This window comes from Anopheles marshallii, chromosome 2, assembly GCF_943734725.1.
Source record: "Anopheles marshallii chromosome 2, idAnoMarsDA_429_01, whole genome shotgun sequence".
NCBI lineage: Eukaryota > Metazoa > Arthropoda > Insecta > Diptera > Culicidae > Anopheles > Anopheles marshallii.
Window position 1 is genome coordinate 9,997,682 of NC_071326.1, and position 16,738 is coordinate 10,014,419.

The following is a 16,738-nucleotide window of genomic DNA, read 5'->3' on the forward strand; positions in this document are numbered from 1 at the left end:
TTATGATGTACTGATGCGCGAAACGGTGGCGCAGCTGGCACGAACGCACCAGAAAACCAAAACGGAGCAAGGCGGACGGAGGCGAAGCACGGCGCACGACGCGTCACCGACACTGTGTTTCCTTCCTGCTAAATCCGGTCCGGCGGGACTACCGGGGGACTCCCCTACGCAGAACGAACCCTTCCAAAAGCGGCGCGGGTCTCGAACAGATGACTCAAACATGTGCGCTTTGAAGCATACTTTCACTGTGATCCTGTTTGGTCCGGAGATTACACGCCACGAAGATACGTAGCAGCTTGCGGCCCGGTCACTGCGCGTTGTAAAGATCACAGCAGTGTCTAGTGGGAGTCCCACCTGGAAATGATACGGGGGTTGGATTCTGTGGTCCCAAAACAGCTGCGATTCACTGGACTGGACACTGTTTATTCAAACACCGTGGGGCAAGATCTTACAGATTTCAATCTTCCTATCCACCGGATGGACTGGAATGGTGGAAACAGGACGGCGAGTGCGAGTTTCTCCGCTTTCGTACTACCTTTACCGTCTACTTGAAAGTGAAATCAGCTCCACCGGTCAAGCCGGTTGTGTACATAAAATGGTCCAGTTTTAGTAAGTGTAAATATTGGTATAATAATTTTCCTCACTCTCACGCCGGAACTTTTAGTTGGTCGCGGCCAGTCGCGGTTGATTTGGACGTACATCGAGTATACATTGAACGCACCACAATAGTCTGAGGGGGGGCTTTTTTCGTGGAAAATTCTGTGCTCGATTGTCTTCCACACGTTGATTGGGTTCCGTCCGGGAATTGATTTGATTTGGAAATTCCATCCATTTTCATTGAATTCTATTCTTGTAACTCACTAGTTTAACAAATGAACTACACTCATGCGGGGGAAAAAAATACCACCCCGATTGTGGATAAAGGGAAACACATCGTAGCGTCTAGCGTCTAGATTTCCTTAACACCTTAGGAAAAGTCAGTTTACTTTTAACCCGGTGGTCGATCGGTTTTCAATCGGTCCGAGTCCGGCCGGGCAATGGCGTGTACCGTCGGTAGAATGTTTACATTTTTGATGCGTTTAGCGGTTTGAATTTGTGCAGCTTCCACACAACACCACCGACCGCCGTGCCCACTCACTGCTGCATTACGGCAGGTTAATCCATTGTACCGCGCCGGGAATGTGAAATATTGTTGGGGATTTGTTGAAGAAAACGGCACGAGTGTTCCGCACCGTTGCTCAGTTGCCACCGAACAAACCACATATGGCTCGGCCGTACCGATGGACTATGGGGAAGGTTGGAATTATTGCAAGAGTTCTTGAAATGCTAGTAATTTGGGCATCATCTTCAGGTTTCTTGTGGGTACAAAGTTGGGAACATAAAAAGGGAGTTCGTGACCCGAATCGAATGCAGAACCGAGTTATAAAAATGTCACCATTGATCCGGTGCGCGAAAACTTTGAAACACATTTCCTGACCAGAAAACATGACGCGCAACGATTCGAAAGGAATTTCGCCTAATGATTGTTGGACCTTTGCCAGTCGGACCTGCATATAACAGATTCACCCTGTGGACCCTGTGTCCAAGGTGCCGCATACACAAACATTGCCTTTACGCTACGGTGAGATGATACCTTGCAATAGGTGTTTCGTTACTGTGCTCTTTACGACCTGAGAATATTATTTACAATGTTTCGGATCGTTTTTGTCAACCGCGTATAGTCACGGCATCGCATGAAAATAAAAGGATTAATATTATTATGCTTCCTCGTACATGAAATATATTAAATTATGTGCTTATTAAAAATACTATAGTGTTGGATGAATTATTGCAACACCTGCTATATACGACGAGAGCAGCTATGGGTCTGTTCGCTCTTCCTGCCACCAACGTTTGGCAGCAAAGCGTAAAACCTTCATCGTAAATTTTATTTATAAACTGTTTACTGTCGTTTAACGGTCGATCGATCTATTAATTTGTCCCTTTGCTGACCTTCTCCACACCGCGCATTGACCGGCCACCTTTCACTACGCTGGCATCGGCTACATGATTGACGTGGTTCAACGGGTTGTGACCACATGGTCGCGAATATTTCCCATTTGCCGCGTTAACTCGCTGCACGTTACTTAAAAATATCAGCCCGACCAACACCAAACACCAGGGTATGGCAGGGCAGGTTCAGCGGGGCGAGAGTGTAAAACATTAACACAACCCCCTCCGGTTCACAACCCCACCCGGTTACGTGCCCGAACTATCCTTGGACTGTGTTAACCGGCCGTGCTTCTTCATGTGATCCAGCACACCGGCAAAGTTGGTTGTCTTCTTTTTGGCGGATCCTTTCGGGCCGGAAGTTTGGACGCGGACGCGCATTTGTGGCAGTGCGACGTCATCCATGAAATCGAACTCTTTGTTTTTAGCCGCACTAGAACGAAACGGATGATAAAAGTATAAGCACATGGTTTTTTTTTTGGAGAAGCAATGGTACTTACGCTTCTTTATCAACTATTTCGGTAACCTTTGGTTCATCCTTTTTCGCCGGAGAAGGTGCTCGGCGTCCAGGGTTTTTCCAGTTCAGTTCCAGTGTGTAAGTTCCCTTTTCCAGAGCACAGTACGCCGTTTCCAGTTCTTCCGGCGATGGCATCCAGTCGCTTGCATCGAAACAATTTACCGACCAGTTATCGTCCTCGGACATGGTGAAATTGACCGAATTTAGAATCTATGCTGTTATTTTGTGTTTTTCGTTCGATTAGCGGCAGAGTTGTTGTTATTGGTATACTGTTTGTTTACCAAAATTGTAGCTGTCAAAAACGCACTATGGACGTTGTAGCTGTCATAATTATTCAACATTTTCACATGTTGGGAGTATAGGGTGGTTATAAAGTAAAAATGTTGAAACATTCATGAAGAATGATGCATAGATGCTGTGAGGTGCGTATTGATTTAAGTGGTTAATTTGAAAAATATGAAATTGTCTGATGTATTACTACAGTCCTTTTTAATACGTTTTGGGGTTATTGTCAGACACGAAATCCATGGAAAAGTTGATTTTATTAACTTTTTGTTAGTTCCTACCTAATTCGTCCCAGAGCGTATTGTCTTAGAAAAGGATACATTAGGCTTAACATCAAAATTTATTAAATTTTTGTAACTTTACTGTTTTAGTTTTTCTTCCGTTTTCAGTTATGCCGGGAGTTATGCACAATTTAATATTTGATCAAAACTTGCCCTTATGAAATCGATTTCGCGCAGTGTACGAACGCAGCTATCGCCGTTTCCACAAGGCATACTGCAAAGCGCCATCTAGATGTGAAATGTACAGTTTATTATTTGAAAACAAACGTTAGAAGAAGAAATTAAGATGTCCACTAACCGGAATTTGCTAATGTTTTATTTATTATTTCGAAAAGAGTCAGTGTCTTTTCTTGTTTTCTGATCTAGTTACAAATGAACTCATGTCTTACTAACGTGGCCAGGTAAACAGCCCGTTTCCATAAAAGTCGGTCCAATGCTACTTGTCTTCGCCCCCGTCTGAAGACCAATCCATCATCCAACCTTCGACAGGTTTTCCTCTACTTGTACTATCCAGTTCAAACAGAGTAAAAGACAAAGCAGAACTTAATAAATTATTTTGGTAATATTACGATACGATTGAAGATTTCCATATTGCCAGTTATGCTGCAACTACAGACAAAACTCACAGCAGTTGCAGCGTCAGAAAAAACAACCGCTACACGAATTTACATACCCAATGTTCAGATACGTTGAAAGAATGTAACTATATCACGTGAGTGTCGCAATGAAAAAATCATCAAAAAACGATGGAAAAAATGCTCATTCATCAATTATTTAACCTTCTGCCAATTGGTTGCGCAATGAAGTTAAGTTGCATTTTATTCATCCTGTGTCCTCTATTCTGTGCCATGATGCGATTTAAATTATGAAAATAATCTTTAACAGCAGTGAATTGATAATGTTTGTGGTAAAAACACGCAACGCAGCTGATGCACCACCACCAGCATGGCAGACACCATGGTTCGTTGAGGAGAAATAATTAATAACCACATTGAAATTGATTATCCGTAATGAAGGTGTCGCTCAACCCAGTAGCATGCGCACCCATAACATTTCATTACCAGGAGCAACATGTGTGTCGAGTAGGAATGCGATGAAAAAAAAATTGGAAAAAAATGCAGTAACAAAACAGTTCCTCCCACCAAGTGATACTCAAACATACGCAAGTGATACTAGAGTGTGATGTGTCGATCGAGAGGTCCTGAGAAGAATGTGAGTAACAGCGTCGGTTAAATTAAATTTATGTGCTCGGGCTTACCACGGGCCAGATTAAAGCGAATGAAATAATTAATATCCAACACGGTGGCGGAACGAATTTAAAACAATCATCATTCTCTATTGCTGATGCCTGATCCTCGGATCAATTTTCAAAGGAGAATATACCGATTTAAGTGATTAGGTCGAACATGTCCCATTGAATGCACCATAACCGGAGCAATAGATTGAAAATTATTATGAGTTTTTATTTCAGATCAACAAGTACAAGGGACTCTCCACCAACAGGGTCAACCGAGGTCACTGTACGCCTCAGAGCTATAGTTTTGTGCTAGGTAATAGGAAACCAATCAACATCGGTAATAATGCCGATCTTTCAGTGCCATCATTCAACTCAATCATATTCGCACCGAGCTGACGTTAATCAATTTCACCACCTTTCTGGCTTCCTTCCAGTGCGATGCGAATTGTATGTGTGCGTGGTGGATTAAGTATCAACGGGAGAGCCACGAGGTGCGATGCTAATCGGGCATGGAAAATGGATTTAATTAGCAAAGCTGATGTGCGGTGGAATAACTTCTACCTCTAAACCCTTCGGCTTCGATCAATCAGCACGAATGCGCTTTTACCGATGTGTGTGTGGAAAGTATTCGTATCCATCGGGAGTTGATAGATGATGGATGTGAACTATTTACCACGCTAAATGTTTCAAAGGTTTTTTTTTATATTATTCTTCTCCAGCAGCGTGTTTCTCTTCCCGGGAATAATTCAAATCATTGAGCGCTTGAATGTATGCAATCACATGGAATAGTGCACTTAATCGAATTTTATGGAAAATTTAATCGTCATCTAAGTGCATTTTATGTTTTTTTTTTATTTTCATTGTTTACTCGAGCGTTAAGTATCGCTGATGAACTCGATGGACTTCGTTCTATCATACATACGACATACATAGAATATCAAATTTGAAGAAAATATTTTCACACATCTTTGAAAGGACGCATCACTCCTCCAGAGAGCAACTCTTCTGTACAGCAATCAATACAAAATCGATGGTAACGAATTGTTGAGAGCTTATCACAGTGTGATTAGGAGTAAAAATGTCAAGCGGACTTGGTTTCATCATATTAATTAATGCTGCTTTGAGAGGGATAAAAATCCAACGTAAGGGACCAAAGTACATTTAGTGTCATTTTGGACATGATGTAAATTTTGGAATCACTTGTCCAACGAGTTAATCTCCACATTATTCTGTGAAGGTTCCGTAAAACCTTCAAATGATTTCTAATTTCTTTTGTTACTTTCTATTTGTTAATTTTATTTTCTCTTTTGTTATCCGAGTACACTTGCTTCATGCAGTCAGTTAAGTGTTCGTACTCTTAAGTTAGTTTAAGGGTTTAGAAGTAAACGCAAGGACATAGACTGAAAAAAACTTTAGGAAAACTTAATTTAAAATCATCGTTAGACAAAGATATTATATTGGAAGGCATATTATTGATAAAATAGATTTAAAACTGTTTGAAGTAAAGGTACCTCACGCGAGAAGATCAGATCTCTTAATCTATAGATCATTGCTTATATTAGTAAACTCTGCTCACTTAAAAGCTATTGAAAGTTGAAACATTTTTTTTCTACGCGGGATATGCAAAATCAAAACAAAACGAAGAACGATGCGTTTGTTCCAGGGACACGTGCGAAGGTGCGTTTAATTTACGTCACTGTGCGAATTGAATCCATTGTGCACACGTGAAGCTAAGCTTCTATCAACCGACATCAGCTGCATGATTGCAATTTAATTGGCGCTATATGATATTTTTTCTACACCTGGTTGTTATCAGCACAATTACATAATGTCTTTCAAATCTTATCAGCGAATGTAATCTGTGTGTAAAATATTACATTTGCATTTTTGCAATTTACGATATGCCATACGCGTTGAGATAATCGGTAAGCTAATCGGTTTTAATCTATTACGAAGCCCTAATTGTGCAACTGCACTGGTGGTTATCGTGTTGCTTGAATCTTGCTAGTGATTTGTTGAGCTCGATCGTTTTTTTACGCCCAGCAAAACATCTGTGAGAGAACGGTGGAAGGGTATTCTATCGAATCTGATGCTTCTGTTTTGATAAAATTGTGTCGGTAATCTATATGGGAAAACGAATAGAGTATAAATTTTCTTGGAGTTTCCCTCAAACATAGCAGTGTTTAGAAGGCACTGAACGGTGCTAGAAGTCGATCGGATACTTCATTCGCGGTGTCAAAGGGTATTGAAGAGATGTCGAGTGGAAAGGGCAAGATGGTGCTGCTGCTGGCAGTCTTTGTTGCAGCTGCTCTCAAGACAACTGTGGCTCAGGATTATTGTAAACCGGATTTGTGTGATCCCGGCAATGATCACATTGGGTGTAACAACCCGGGAGGCTTCACCAGCAACTGTCCGGCCGGCGCCAAGGTGGTTAAGATGACTGACGAGCTGAAGAAGATCATCCTGGACGAGCACAACAAGTACCGTAGCACCGTAGCCACTGGAGGTCTTAAATGGCTTCCGAAGGCCAAGCAGATGACTACGATGGTAAGATTCGGTGTACATTGCTGGCGTTGAATTGCTGCAAAGGGGTTTTGGAGACAAACAATACAAGGTTTTCCCATTGAATTCCAGACTTGGGATGATGAGCTGGCTAAGCTGGCCAAGCTGAATGCTAACCGGTGTGTGCAGAAGCACGACGATTGCCACAACACTGCCAAACATCGTTACTCGGGTCAGAATTTGAACCACATCATGACGACGGCTCCATCGATCGACAACATCCCGCAGGTGATCAAGGATCTCATCTCGTCCTGGTGGGACGAGCGTCTCGATGTGAACTCGCGCATGGTTAAGGCGATGTACGATCCGGGCAGACAGTAAGTGTTTAGCTTCTCAATGAATATTCAGAGACGAGTACGTGCATCATTCTAACGATCTACTAATGTTTTTCTAGCACCATGATCTTCCACTTCGCTGTAATGGCTGCGGATAAGGCAAACAAGATCGGGTGCGCCATCAGCCAGTGGCCAGAAAATGGAAACCCCTACATGTATCTGGTGTGCAACTATTCTTTCACGGACATTGTTGGTCTGCCAATGTATGCCCAGGGTGAGCCGTGCTCTGGATGTACGAAGGGTTGTAACTCCGCTTACGAAGGTCTCTGCAATCCCGACGAACCCGTTTCCGTTCCATATTAAGTGAATTTCTTCGTACATGATAAAGGACCACTTTTGAGGATTGGGATACGAGTGTCCTAGGGGACAATCGATCCGGTGTCCGCATTATGTTTTTGACGCAGTTCAATAAAAACAAAAGTTTTCATCAGCATTATTTGATTTGTTTAACAATTTTCGTTATGGTAATAAGGTAGAAAATGATGATTTGTTTTCAATCATCAATTTTTAATTCTTTTTAGGAGTTTATCTGTAAATGAAATATATTTGGCGTCCTTACTAGAGAGAGAAATTACTTGCAATATCATGTCTACTGAATAAGTTAGGTGGCTCTTACAATGAGGACAACGTTTGAATCTGATCTTTCTGAAGACTATTTCGCTGTTGCATTACCAATAAAGTTCACGCTAAACCCATTGGCTAAGTTTTGAAATAATGGCTAACTAAATATATTATAGCAAATTGTTCTTGTGCTTTATCGACTGTTTCCTTCATGCTACTGAGTCTGGCTGATTGCAACTGTTTTGTATGCCAGCAACGACTGATTTAATCAAATCGCACTCGGTCGAATCAAATCGGTGTGAATCTCTTTAAACTAACTTTGATAAATCGGATCCTTAGGTTTTTTGTAAAGTATGTAATCTGGATCGTTATGTTATTTTTTAATAAATGGTCCGTTCCGTTTGGAAAGCAGTTTCGCATGAATTTAAATTTTATCTCACAAAATATTTTTTCGGATTATCGTTTAACTAGAGTAATATAAACTTGAAAATGTAAGTTACAATTATCTCCTTCAAAGGTTATTGATCAACAATTCTTCAAACATTCACTATAACTTCGTTCGATGGAAGAAAACAAGTGAGTAAGTAATTAAATGAAATGAACCTATTAAATTGCAAGAATTATCATGATTCGTTATAAGGTCTTCACAGTTCCAATGTAATTTGAAGAAATAACCTTGACTAGTAAAGATAATATTGAAAGCTTGCAAAATTTTATTATCAAAATAATTATGTATGATCCTTTGCTATCGGAATTATAAATAATAATCAGATCAAATTAACAATTCAATGGAAGTAGTTTACGATGAAGTGCTACGCTCGTTAAAAACAATCACGTGTAATACAAAACTCGATTCGTTGATGTCTGATGAGTTCCGTGGGATAAGCAAAAGCGCTCGATGCAATACGGATTGCCATTGACGTCATAGATCATACGTGAAGCAATTATCACCTTGATGTGGTTTCGTTTTTTATTCATAGGGAACGACATTTGCTTTGTATATGAGCGGAAAAGGCTAGCTTGTTCAGCATCACAATGTAGGATGCAAATACAGTTGATTATTTTGCTAGAATTTGATGATCTTTTCATACTGTTCAAATTCCCTTGAAGTTATTCCAATATCTTGTGGTGCCAAAAGTTTAATTCTTGATTCATTAACATGTCATAAACATAAAACAAAAGTGCAATAGCAACCTCGTGGGAGCGTTCCACTCAGATAGCTTGATTAGATCGATCTGAACGAGGCGATTTATCTATTGAAGGAGATCTCGAAACAGCTGCTCTCATTCGTGGAAGAGAAATATATTAAGCTTATCTGAGCGCTATGATGAGGTAAGAAATTATCACCGAAGGCTGCAACAAACTGCTATTAGATGGGTTAAAAAATGTATCTTAGCGCAGGCTTTAGTATAAATTTCCTTGCCAACGAATTGTTTAATGTCAGTGTCCGTTGAGGAGAGTAGCAAGCAAGCTCGAGCCGTCAATTTGTGTTCAGTGCTAAACGAGAGCAGACATTTCTCAGGATGTCGTGTGGAAAGGGCAAGATGGTGTTGCTGCTGGCAGTGCTTGTTGCAGCTGCGCTGAAGACGACTGTGGCTCAGGATTATTGCGATCCGGAGCTGTGTGATCCCGGAGACGCTCATATTGGGTGTAACAACCCGGGAGGCTTCACCAGCAACTGTCCGGAAGGTGCTCAGGTGATTGAAGTTACTGAGGAGTATAAGAAGATCATGCTGGACGAGCACAACAAGTATCGCAGCACTATTGCAACTGGTGGAGTAAAATGGCTTCCGAAGGCCAAGCAGATGACTACGATGGTGAGTTATTGGTTGTTTGTGCCGTTTAACATTGGTTATTAGTTACAACAATGCGGTTTCTTCTAGACATGGGATGATGAGTTGGCAAAGATGGCACAGTTGAATGCCAACCGGTGTGTGCAGAAGCACGATGCCTGTCACAACACTGCCAGCATCCGTTACTCGGGTCAGAATTTGAACCACATCAAAACGACGGCTCCATCGATCGACAACATCCCGCAGGTGATCAAGGATCTCATCTCGTCCTGGTGGGACGAGCGTCTCGATGTGAACTCGCGCATGGTCAACAGCATGTACGATCCGGGCAAACAGTAAGTGTCAATCGTATGCATTCACGTTACGCCACACGTTATTTATGTTACTTTCACGCTTTTTTTTCAAAGCACCATGATCTTCCACTTCGCTGTAATGGCGGCGGACAAATCGAACAAGATCGGGTGCGCCATGTCACAGTGGTCCGACAATGGTGACCCGTTCCTGTACCTGGTGTGCAACTATTCCTTCACCGATTTCGTCGGTCTGCCGATGTATGCTGCCGGAGATCCGTGTACCGGCTGTACGACCGGTTGCAATACCGCTTACGAGGGTCTGTGTAATCCGGATGAGCCGGTGTCTGTGCCGTTCTAATAACGATTCGACGAATTGTGTGATGAAAGAGTCAGATTTTGCTTAGAACAAAGATTTTCTTCTATGATGTCATTTCTCGAGAGTAGTTCTTCAATTCAAGTTCTGTAGTGCGCGAACAGTGCACGAATAAAAAAACACCATGTAGCAAGAAACAAAACCTTAACATCATTTCAACTATGAAACGAAACATTACATTTGCTGAGTTATAAATAAGGACTTTTCAGAAGCTATTCTCAGCGTTCTATTTCCGCTAATTACTTGCTAACTGTTTGAAAGTTGAGGCAATCAACTAGGATTTCTATAAGGCTTCCAAATTACTGGCCGCTTTAGTTATAAGCGGATTTACCCGAAACCGGTAGGTTAGGTCTGGAAGCAATTGAATTATTGAACGTTTAATTAGAACACCTCTGTCCTCCATGGTTCCTCCATTGCGCCCCAGTGTCCACCACCCGGTACAGTCAACGATATGTTTATTTTACCATTTGGCAGATGATTGTGAGTGTAAAGTGTAACCTCAGCAGTGCCATTGCCACCTCATCATCCAAAGCATGTTGGTTGAGGGTAAATTTACGAGCCAAAGTTTACGTTTGCCATTGGTAATTGTTAAATTAATTTTCAACCCCCCGGCTTGCAGTGTGGCCCTATTGTAGTGCCGTTTTTTTTATTTTCGTTCCCTGCACAGCACGCACAAAACCACCGGTGAGTAAAATTTAATTAGAACAATGGTGTGTAGCCGGTGCTTTTTCATCAGCTGATAGTGCTGGGGTGCGTTTTTGATTGGGACAGGGCGGGATATTGGAGCATGAAATGCAGTTTGCTGTGTATTTGTCTGTGATAAACAGCCATCATTTAAAACACTGTGGTATTTGCGTTGTTGGACGCAGTGATGTTCGATGTGTGAGGTTTGCTAGTTTCGCACATCATTGCATTCTCATTCAGGTTAAGAATTCGACTTTAGATGAAATAGGCTTGGTATACAGACAGTTGGTTTAAGATCTTCTATGCAAAGTTTATGCAACTTTCCGTTTATGGAGTTGACAATGGGCTATAAAGAGTAAATTGCTGTGCAATGCTCATTTTGAAGGGTGTTATGCTCATTTTACGAAGAGTTTTCAGCAGCTGTTTAAAATGGAGACAAATTAAACTACCATTTTAAACCATTCTTCAACAGGACTAAAGTTTACTCAGGTATGTGCAAAAAAAGGGTACGAAGAATATTTCTGCAGAACGTGTCTTTCTTTGACAAAAAAAAGAAATACACATACACACACTGTCAGTATTGTAAAGGAAGCACAATTCAGTTAGAAAAGCAGAAAAAAACTCTTTACGGTTTCTCTCCACCGCTAATGGCATCTCGGGAGGGTAGAAAACGATAGACGTCGGAAAGAACGAAACTAAAAATAAATGATAACCAGTAAAAAGTTCCCGCAACACGGAACATATTCGAAAGATCCCACAAAGGAAAAGAAATCAGTGACACCGAATCCCTGTACAGCTTCCACCCCCCGGCAAAAGTGTTACTGCACATTACACCTGCCTTACTGTGCGATTGACGCAGGACAGCTTTGACGTGCAGATGCAAACCCGGGTGTGATACTCCCCGTTGGCGATTCACGAGACAAACCACGGGCATATGAACTTAGCGAGCGAACACATCGCGAACGCACCTCGCATTCGAAGGTAAGTGATGGGATACGCTCTCCAAGGATCATGTGGGTACCACGGACAGGACGGGTGTGCTTGCCTGCGCACAACGACACTTGGCGGAGTATGTTGTTGGACAGCAGTGCTGGCACCTTAACGAGTGCCGGAAACGGAAGGACGGGGAAGAAAATCTTCGCTGCCGGATTCCTCCGAGGCTAATGATAGAAGCATCCGGAATGTGAGAAAGTTCTAACGAAAACCGAGACTGCTGCTGGAAATGCAAGTGCTGCAGTGCCGTGGGGTTTCGTTGCGTTTGTGAAACTGTTTCCCTCGGATACGATACGGTAAGCATAAAAGTTTAGTACACGACGATGCACTTCCGGTGTGAATAGATAATGGGGCAATTGGCAAGTTTTATCTTATCGGTGGTATCGTTCTTTCTTTGGGGAACTTTTCTTCACAAAGCAAAAGGTTATGTAACAGGAATGAAATTATATCGCATTGGCGAACATTATGTGTTGGCCGTTAATGCTATGCAACAGGAGATATTACTGGCGTACTAAAACAGTAACGAGAACCCAAATGATGTGAAGTGGTTGGCAAATACTTTTTGATTAGCGATTACAAATTAACACTTCCATGTTTACCGAGGGCTCATTCACTCGTGGCACCGAATGACTTAATAAAATCGACGATCAAGCTGAGGGGCAATTTAGGATGGCAATCGAAATTGCAGAGCGCTATCGTTAACATTTACGAGTGCATCGAATATTTCCGCCCGATAAGATGGAACGGAAACAACGCATGATAAAAAAAAGAACCATCCTTCGCTCTCCACCCCGGCTCTTGGTTGGAGTTTCGTTCCTTGTTGAAACCGCTTTAGTCCATTGGTAGCAAAACTTTGCCCCGTTTAAGCAAACGCCTCCTGCGCACCCGTACGGGCATCGTCTGATACACTGTTAATTAAATTCTTCTACTAGTTTCCCTTGTCAGACGCAGCGTACGTTTGTCCCCTATTCCATCAGCATGTGGAGGGAAGTTAGAGTAAAGTTTTCCTTAATCTTTCGGCAAACCTTAGCCGTGCGTTCGGCTCTCTCTCTCTCACTCTCTCTTTGCACTGGCAACCATGACAAGATGTTTGCCGATAAGAAACAGATTGCAAATTTCGGTGATGGTTCGTCCAGCCCAACCGGTCCAACCCAACACCGTAGTGGTGCACAAATCGGTGATCTGTTAAATTAAATCCATAATCCCTGGTTCGGTGTTGTGGGTTGTTTCGTCCTAGCGGAGTGCTTTGGGTGGCGAATCGCTGGAGAAACACGGGAAAAGTTATTCGCACATGGGGGCATGTTTATGCTTAAACAGCTTCCGGTCAACCGATTGGGATCGGGCTCTATCGGTGACCACAGAGGATGTCGGTGTACCATGTTGTCCTATATGTCGCAGTCGGACAAAAATTTAACGAGATGGTGTTTCACAGTTCAGCAACGAGTTGGAACTGCGCAAGTAAAAAAAAAAAAAAACAGGAACGAAGCGCACTCATCGAACATGCAATAATGGAACGTTATGGAGGTATTGTACTGCAGATTGGTAACAATTTCATTATAAATTCGGCCCAACTGAATGCGTGTGTGTATAAACGTTGATACGGTGAAAGTTTCATTTAATTACAGACATTCCACTCTTAACAAAATAAATGTTTTATTTTCAGAAACTCACTCACTCACCTGTGCAGTTGTTGGTTCCTTTACAATGAACGTTCCGTTGTTTTATGATACTTCGTACATTGATTGTATTCGTTCCATGCTTTTATGGACCATTTTCAAAGACTACCGCGGAAGGTAGGTTAAATGTCACTCAACAAAAAAGTGTTTGGCAAGGGAAATTTACATTTCATTGTTCAATTTTTTTTCGATGAATGAGGTGCTGTTTCGGATCGTTGGATTTGTTCCAACGAAAATAAACAATAACCATTTTCCAATTTAAAACAATATCTTTTTTCCCAATTAAAGTGAACTCACTGTTCTTTCTGGTGTTTTGTAAAATAAAAAAAGAATGCGTAACATGCAACTCAATTGTTAGTGCTGAATGGATATATTTCGATACGTTTTGATTGAGTAACCGTTGGGATATTCGATGTTACTATAATTTAAAGTTGGATGACACTGACTGCTTTTCAAACTGTCAAACTCCAAATTATATTTAACATTCCGAACTTCTCTTCCTGGCTACCAGGACGTTTTTCTTTAGAATGTCTGCGAATGTGCTGTACGAATGCTTCCTAATATCAATAACGGCACAGTTAGTACAAAAGCAAACTAAACCTTATCCGGAAAAGGTTCTCACGAATTCCTCATTCTAATTTAACTCCCTAAGCCTACAATACAGTAAAAGGCAAGCCGTAGTCGCACGTCTTCCATCAATACTCCGCCGGCGTCTGAAGCTTAACGGCTATGTCACGATGAAAAGCTTCAACTTTTGTGTGAAGAAAAAATTAAATCGTAGCCTACCCTGATGCCCACGAGTTTGCTCGACAGGAAACAAAACAACCGTCCCAGACGCTCTGATATCTTTCATAATCTCTTCCATCTTTGGGCAGGTTTTTTTTTGTTGTTGCTCTGTTGTGAGTGTATTCCCTTGGCTTCCCACTTTGTGTTACCGAGGGCACGATTCCGAATGGAACCACCGGAACCGGCCCCACAACACTAGCCCAAAGCAGGGTTTTTGACGGTTTGTTTTCCAACAATTTCCCTGAATATCCGGCAATGTTCAAATGCATCGGAAGTAGGATGGCGGTGTTTACTTGCCTGGTGCTGGTTATGTTATTCGATATTCGGAAGGTTTTCACCAGTCTACGCTACGAGTGGTAAGGAAACAAAACAAAAATCCCGAGCCTGCGTGTACGATAACAAAATATTATTTTCGTTTTCAAAACCTTAAACAAAAGAGGATTGAACGTTGGGATGTAAAAGTTATGGTCGTACCCATTTGGGGCCATCGCTCCAAACTGATATTGAGTGCACTGTGTAAGTGAAGGTACAGTGAACGGACCTGGTAGTGGACTTTCTTTCTTTCTCTAAGATAATCAATACTGCGTGAGGTTCCTTTTTTTTCAAACCAGATTATACGCATGTACAGCTAACTGATGCAGGAATTATTTGATTAATTTCCTTTCAGTTGCGTATATTTTATGTAGGAACTGTTTACTTTTGTGGAGTACACCGTACTGTCTTTTTTTCTTTTTTTACAGAACTTAATGCCGTTTGCAATCCGGTTCATCTTCTCTTTTGAATTGAAATAGAATGTAGGAGGTACGGCAATGACTTCAAGTGTAGTAACCTTTGAAACCAGTGTTCCTCAAATCCTTGCTTGTAAATATTCGCTTAGGATGCTCCGGAAGCCGTTTTCGATGAAAATATTTACTTGCTCTTCTTGGAATTAGGCTTCCTGGCCAAAAAGACGGGTAGCGTCAGTTACTTCATTATGTTACAACAAGTGGGCTGTAATCGGTGAGCTTCAAATATTATTACTTTACACGTGCTTTGCTTGTGAATCTAAAGAGTTGCGTCATTTTTGAAATCATTTCACCGTATTTTGGTCTTTTCAAGGTTTTTTTTCTCTCTCTCTCTCTCTCTCTGGCGGAAGCGAGCGATTTTATCTGTACCGAGAAGTCTCCCCGTTGGCGGCTGCCGTGTTGACGGAATTGGGTGTACGTATCGCGCGCTGTAGCAAATGAAGTGAAAGATCTAAGCAACGAACGGCCAGCGGCAAGCGAACCGGGAAGCATCCCGGTGGAAACATTTCGCTAGAATGTAAACATGAAAATGGCTGCCAAACGCATAATTTCTCTAAACAAACCGCGCGCTGTGTTTCATCTTTTGCGCCAGTGTTTGATTGTTGCCGCTCGTGGCTGCTGATATACGCTTCGTAAAGCGAAATTTGTCTACCTACAGTTGTGAGCGTTCTGGTGGGAGTGGCAGGAAAGTGGCTGGTGAGATTGAAAGTCAACGAAACATTGCGTACATTTCAAACAAACAAGCTCATGTTTTATTCACCTGGTTTGATATTAATTTCGGCCAAACATTTGCTTTCGCACACGAGATTGAATTGCAGTTCCCGGGTGTCCTTTTTGGTAGCGATTTGGTTAACTGTCTGATTGGGCAAAATGTGCGTATCGATTGCCATTTTCATAAGCGCTGGAGGGTGGTCCTGTTAGTGGTAACAGTGGCTCAATTTCATACCTACTGTAAAACCAACAGGATCGGCTCGAACCAGTCATTCAACATTATCTTTGATGCGCTTTTTTATGTATGGTAACAAAACACGATTTACAATGTTGATAGCTCCCAGCGCTTACTCATTCTTATGACTGAAGTGAAAGGAATTATCTTTCTCGAATCATAAAGATTCGTGGTAATATTGACCGTAGAATGCCAGTGATGGTAGGAAAGGCACAATTAGTAGTTACTAGAAGAAGAAGATCGTAGTAAGTGCCAATCACGTGGCGTTAACGTCAGTTCGGAGGTATGCTAAGCAAATTTGTTGAAGATCGAAGGATGAGTTTCATTTGTTGCACAAGATATGACCCATCAATATCTGATGTTTAGAACATATTATGTGGTTATTATCTAAAGATACTACACAAATATACCCTGAGGTGAAGTTCTGTCCCAAATAGACTCTGGTAGTGGGTTGCAAAGTAGCACGATTCATGAATATTATTACAGCATCTCTTGTTTCATTTCCTGGACATAATTTGAGGAGTAGTCGAATTCAAAGGTAGACATCAACGAGAACATAAAGGTATTGTTATAGACATGACTGAACTGGACAGACAACTTTCTAAGCCTGCTATATTCAACCAGCTTAGTTTTGAATTTCTT

General features: G+C 41.7%; 3 protein-coding genes across 3 annotated transcripts; 2 read left to right on the forward strand and 1 right to left on the reverse strand.

The window, feature by feature from the left end:
• Nucleotides 1-2,238: 2,238 nt before the first annotated feature.
• On the reverse strand, nucleotides 2,239-2,692 carry LOC128708807 (uncharacterized). Its single transcript, XM_053803787.1, has 2 exons — nucleotides 2,490-2,692; nucleotides 2,239-2,422 (listed from the first exon to the last, which is right to left on the reverse strand). Exons 1-2 carry the CDS (start codon nucleotides 2,690-2,692, stop codon nucleotides 2,239-2,241), a joined length of 387 nt encoding a protein of 128 aa, XP_053659762.1.
• A 3,870-nt stretch (nucleotides 2,693-6,562) lies between these two features.
• On the forward strand, nucleotides 6,563-7,509 carry LOC128709956 (antigen 5 like allergen Cul n 1-like). The gene is made up of 3 exons (XM_053804991.1): nucleotides 6,563-6,856; nucleotides 6,944-7,188; nucleotides 7,266-7,509. Exons 1-3 carry the CDS (start codon nucleotides 6,563-6,565, stop codon nucleotides 7,507-7,509), a joined length of 783 nt encoding a protein of 260 aa, XP_053660966.1.
• Nucleotides 7,510-9,290: 1,781 nt separating this feature from the next.
• LOC128719389 (antigen 5 like allergen Cul n 1-like) lies at nucleotides 9,291-10,211 on the forward strand. Its single transcript, XM_053813014.1, has 3 exons — nucleotides 9,291-9,584; nucleotides 9,651-9,895; nucleotides 9,968-10,211. Exons 1-3 carry the CDS (start codon nucleotides 9,291-9,293, stop codon nucleotides 10,209-10,211), a joined length of 783 nt encoding a protein of 260 aa, XP_053668989.1.
• Nucleotides 10,212-16,738: the final 6,527 nt, after the last annotated feature.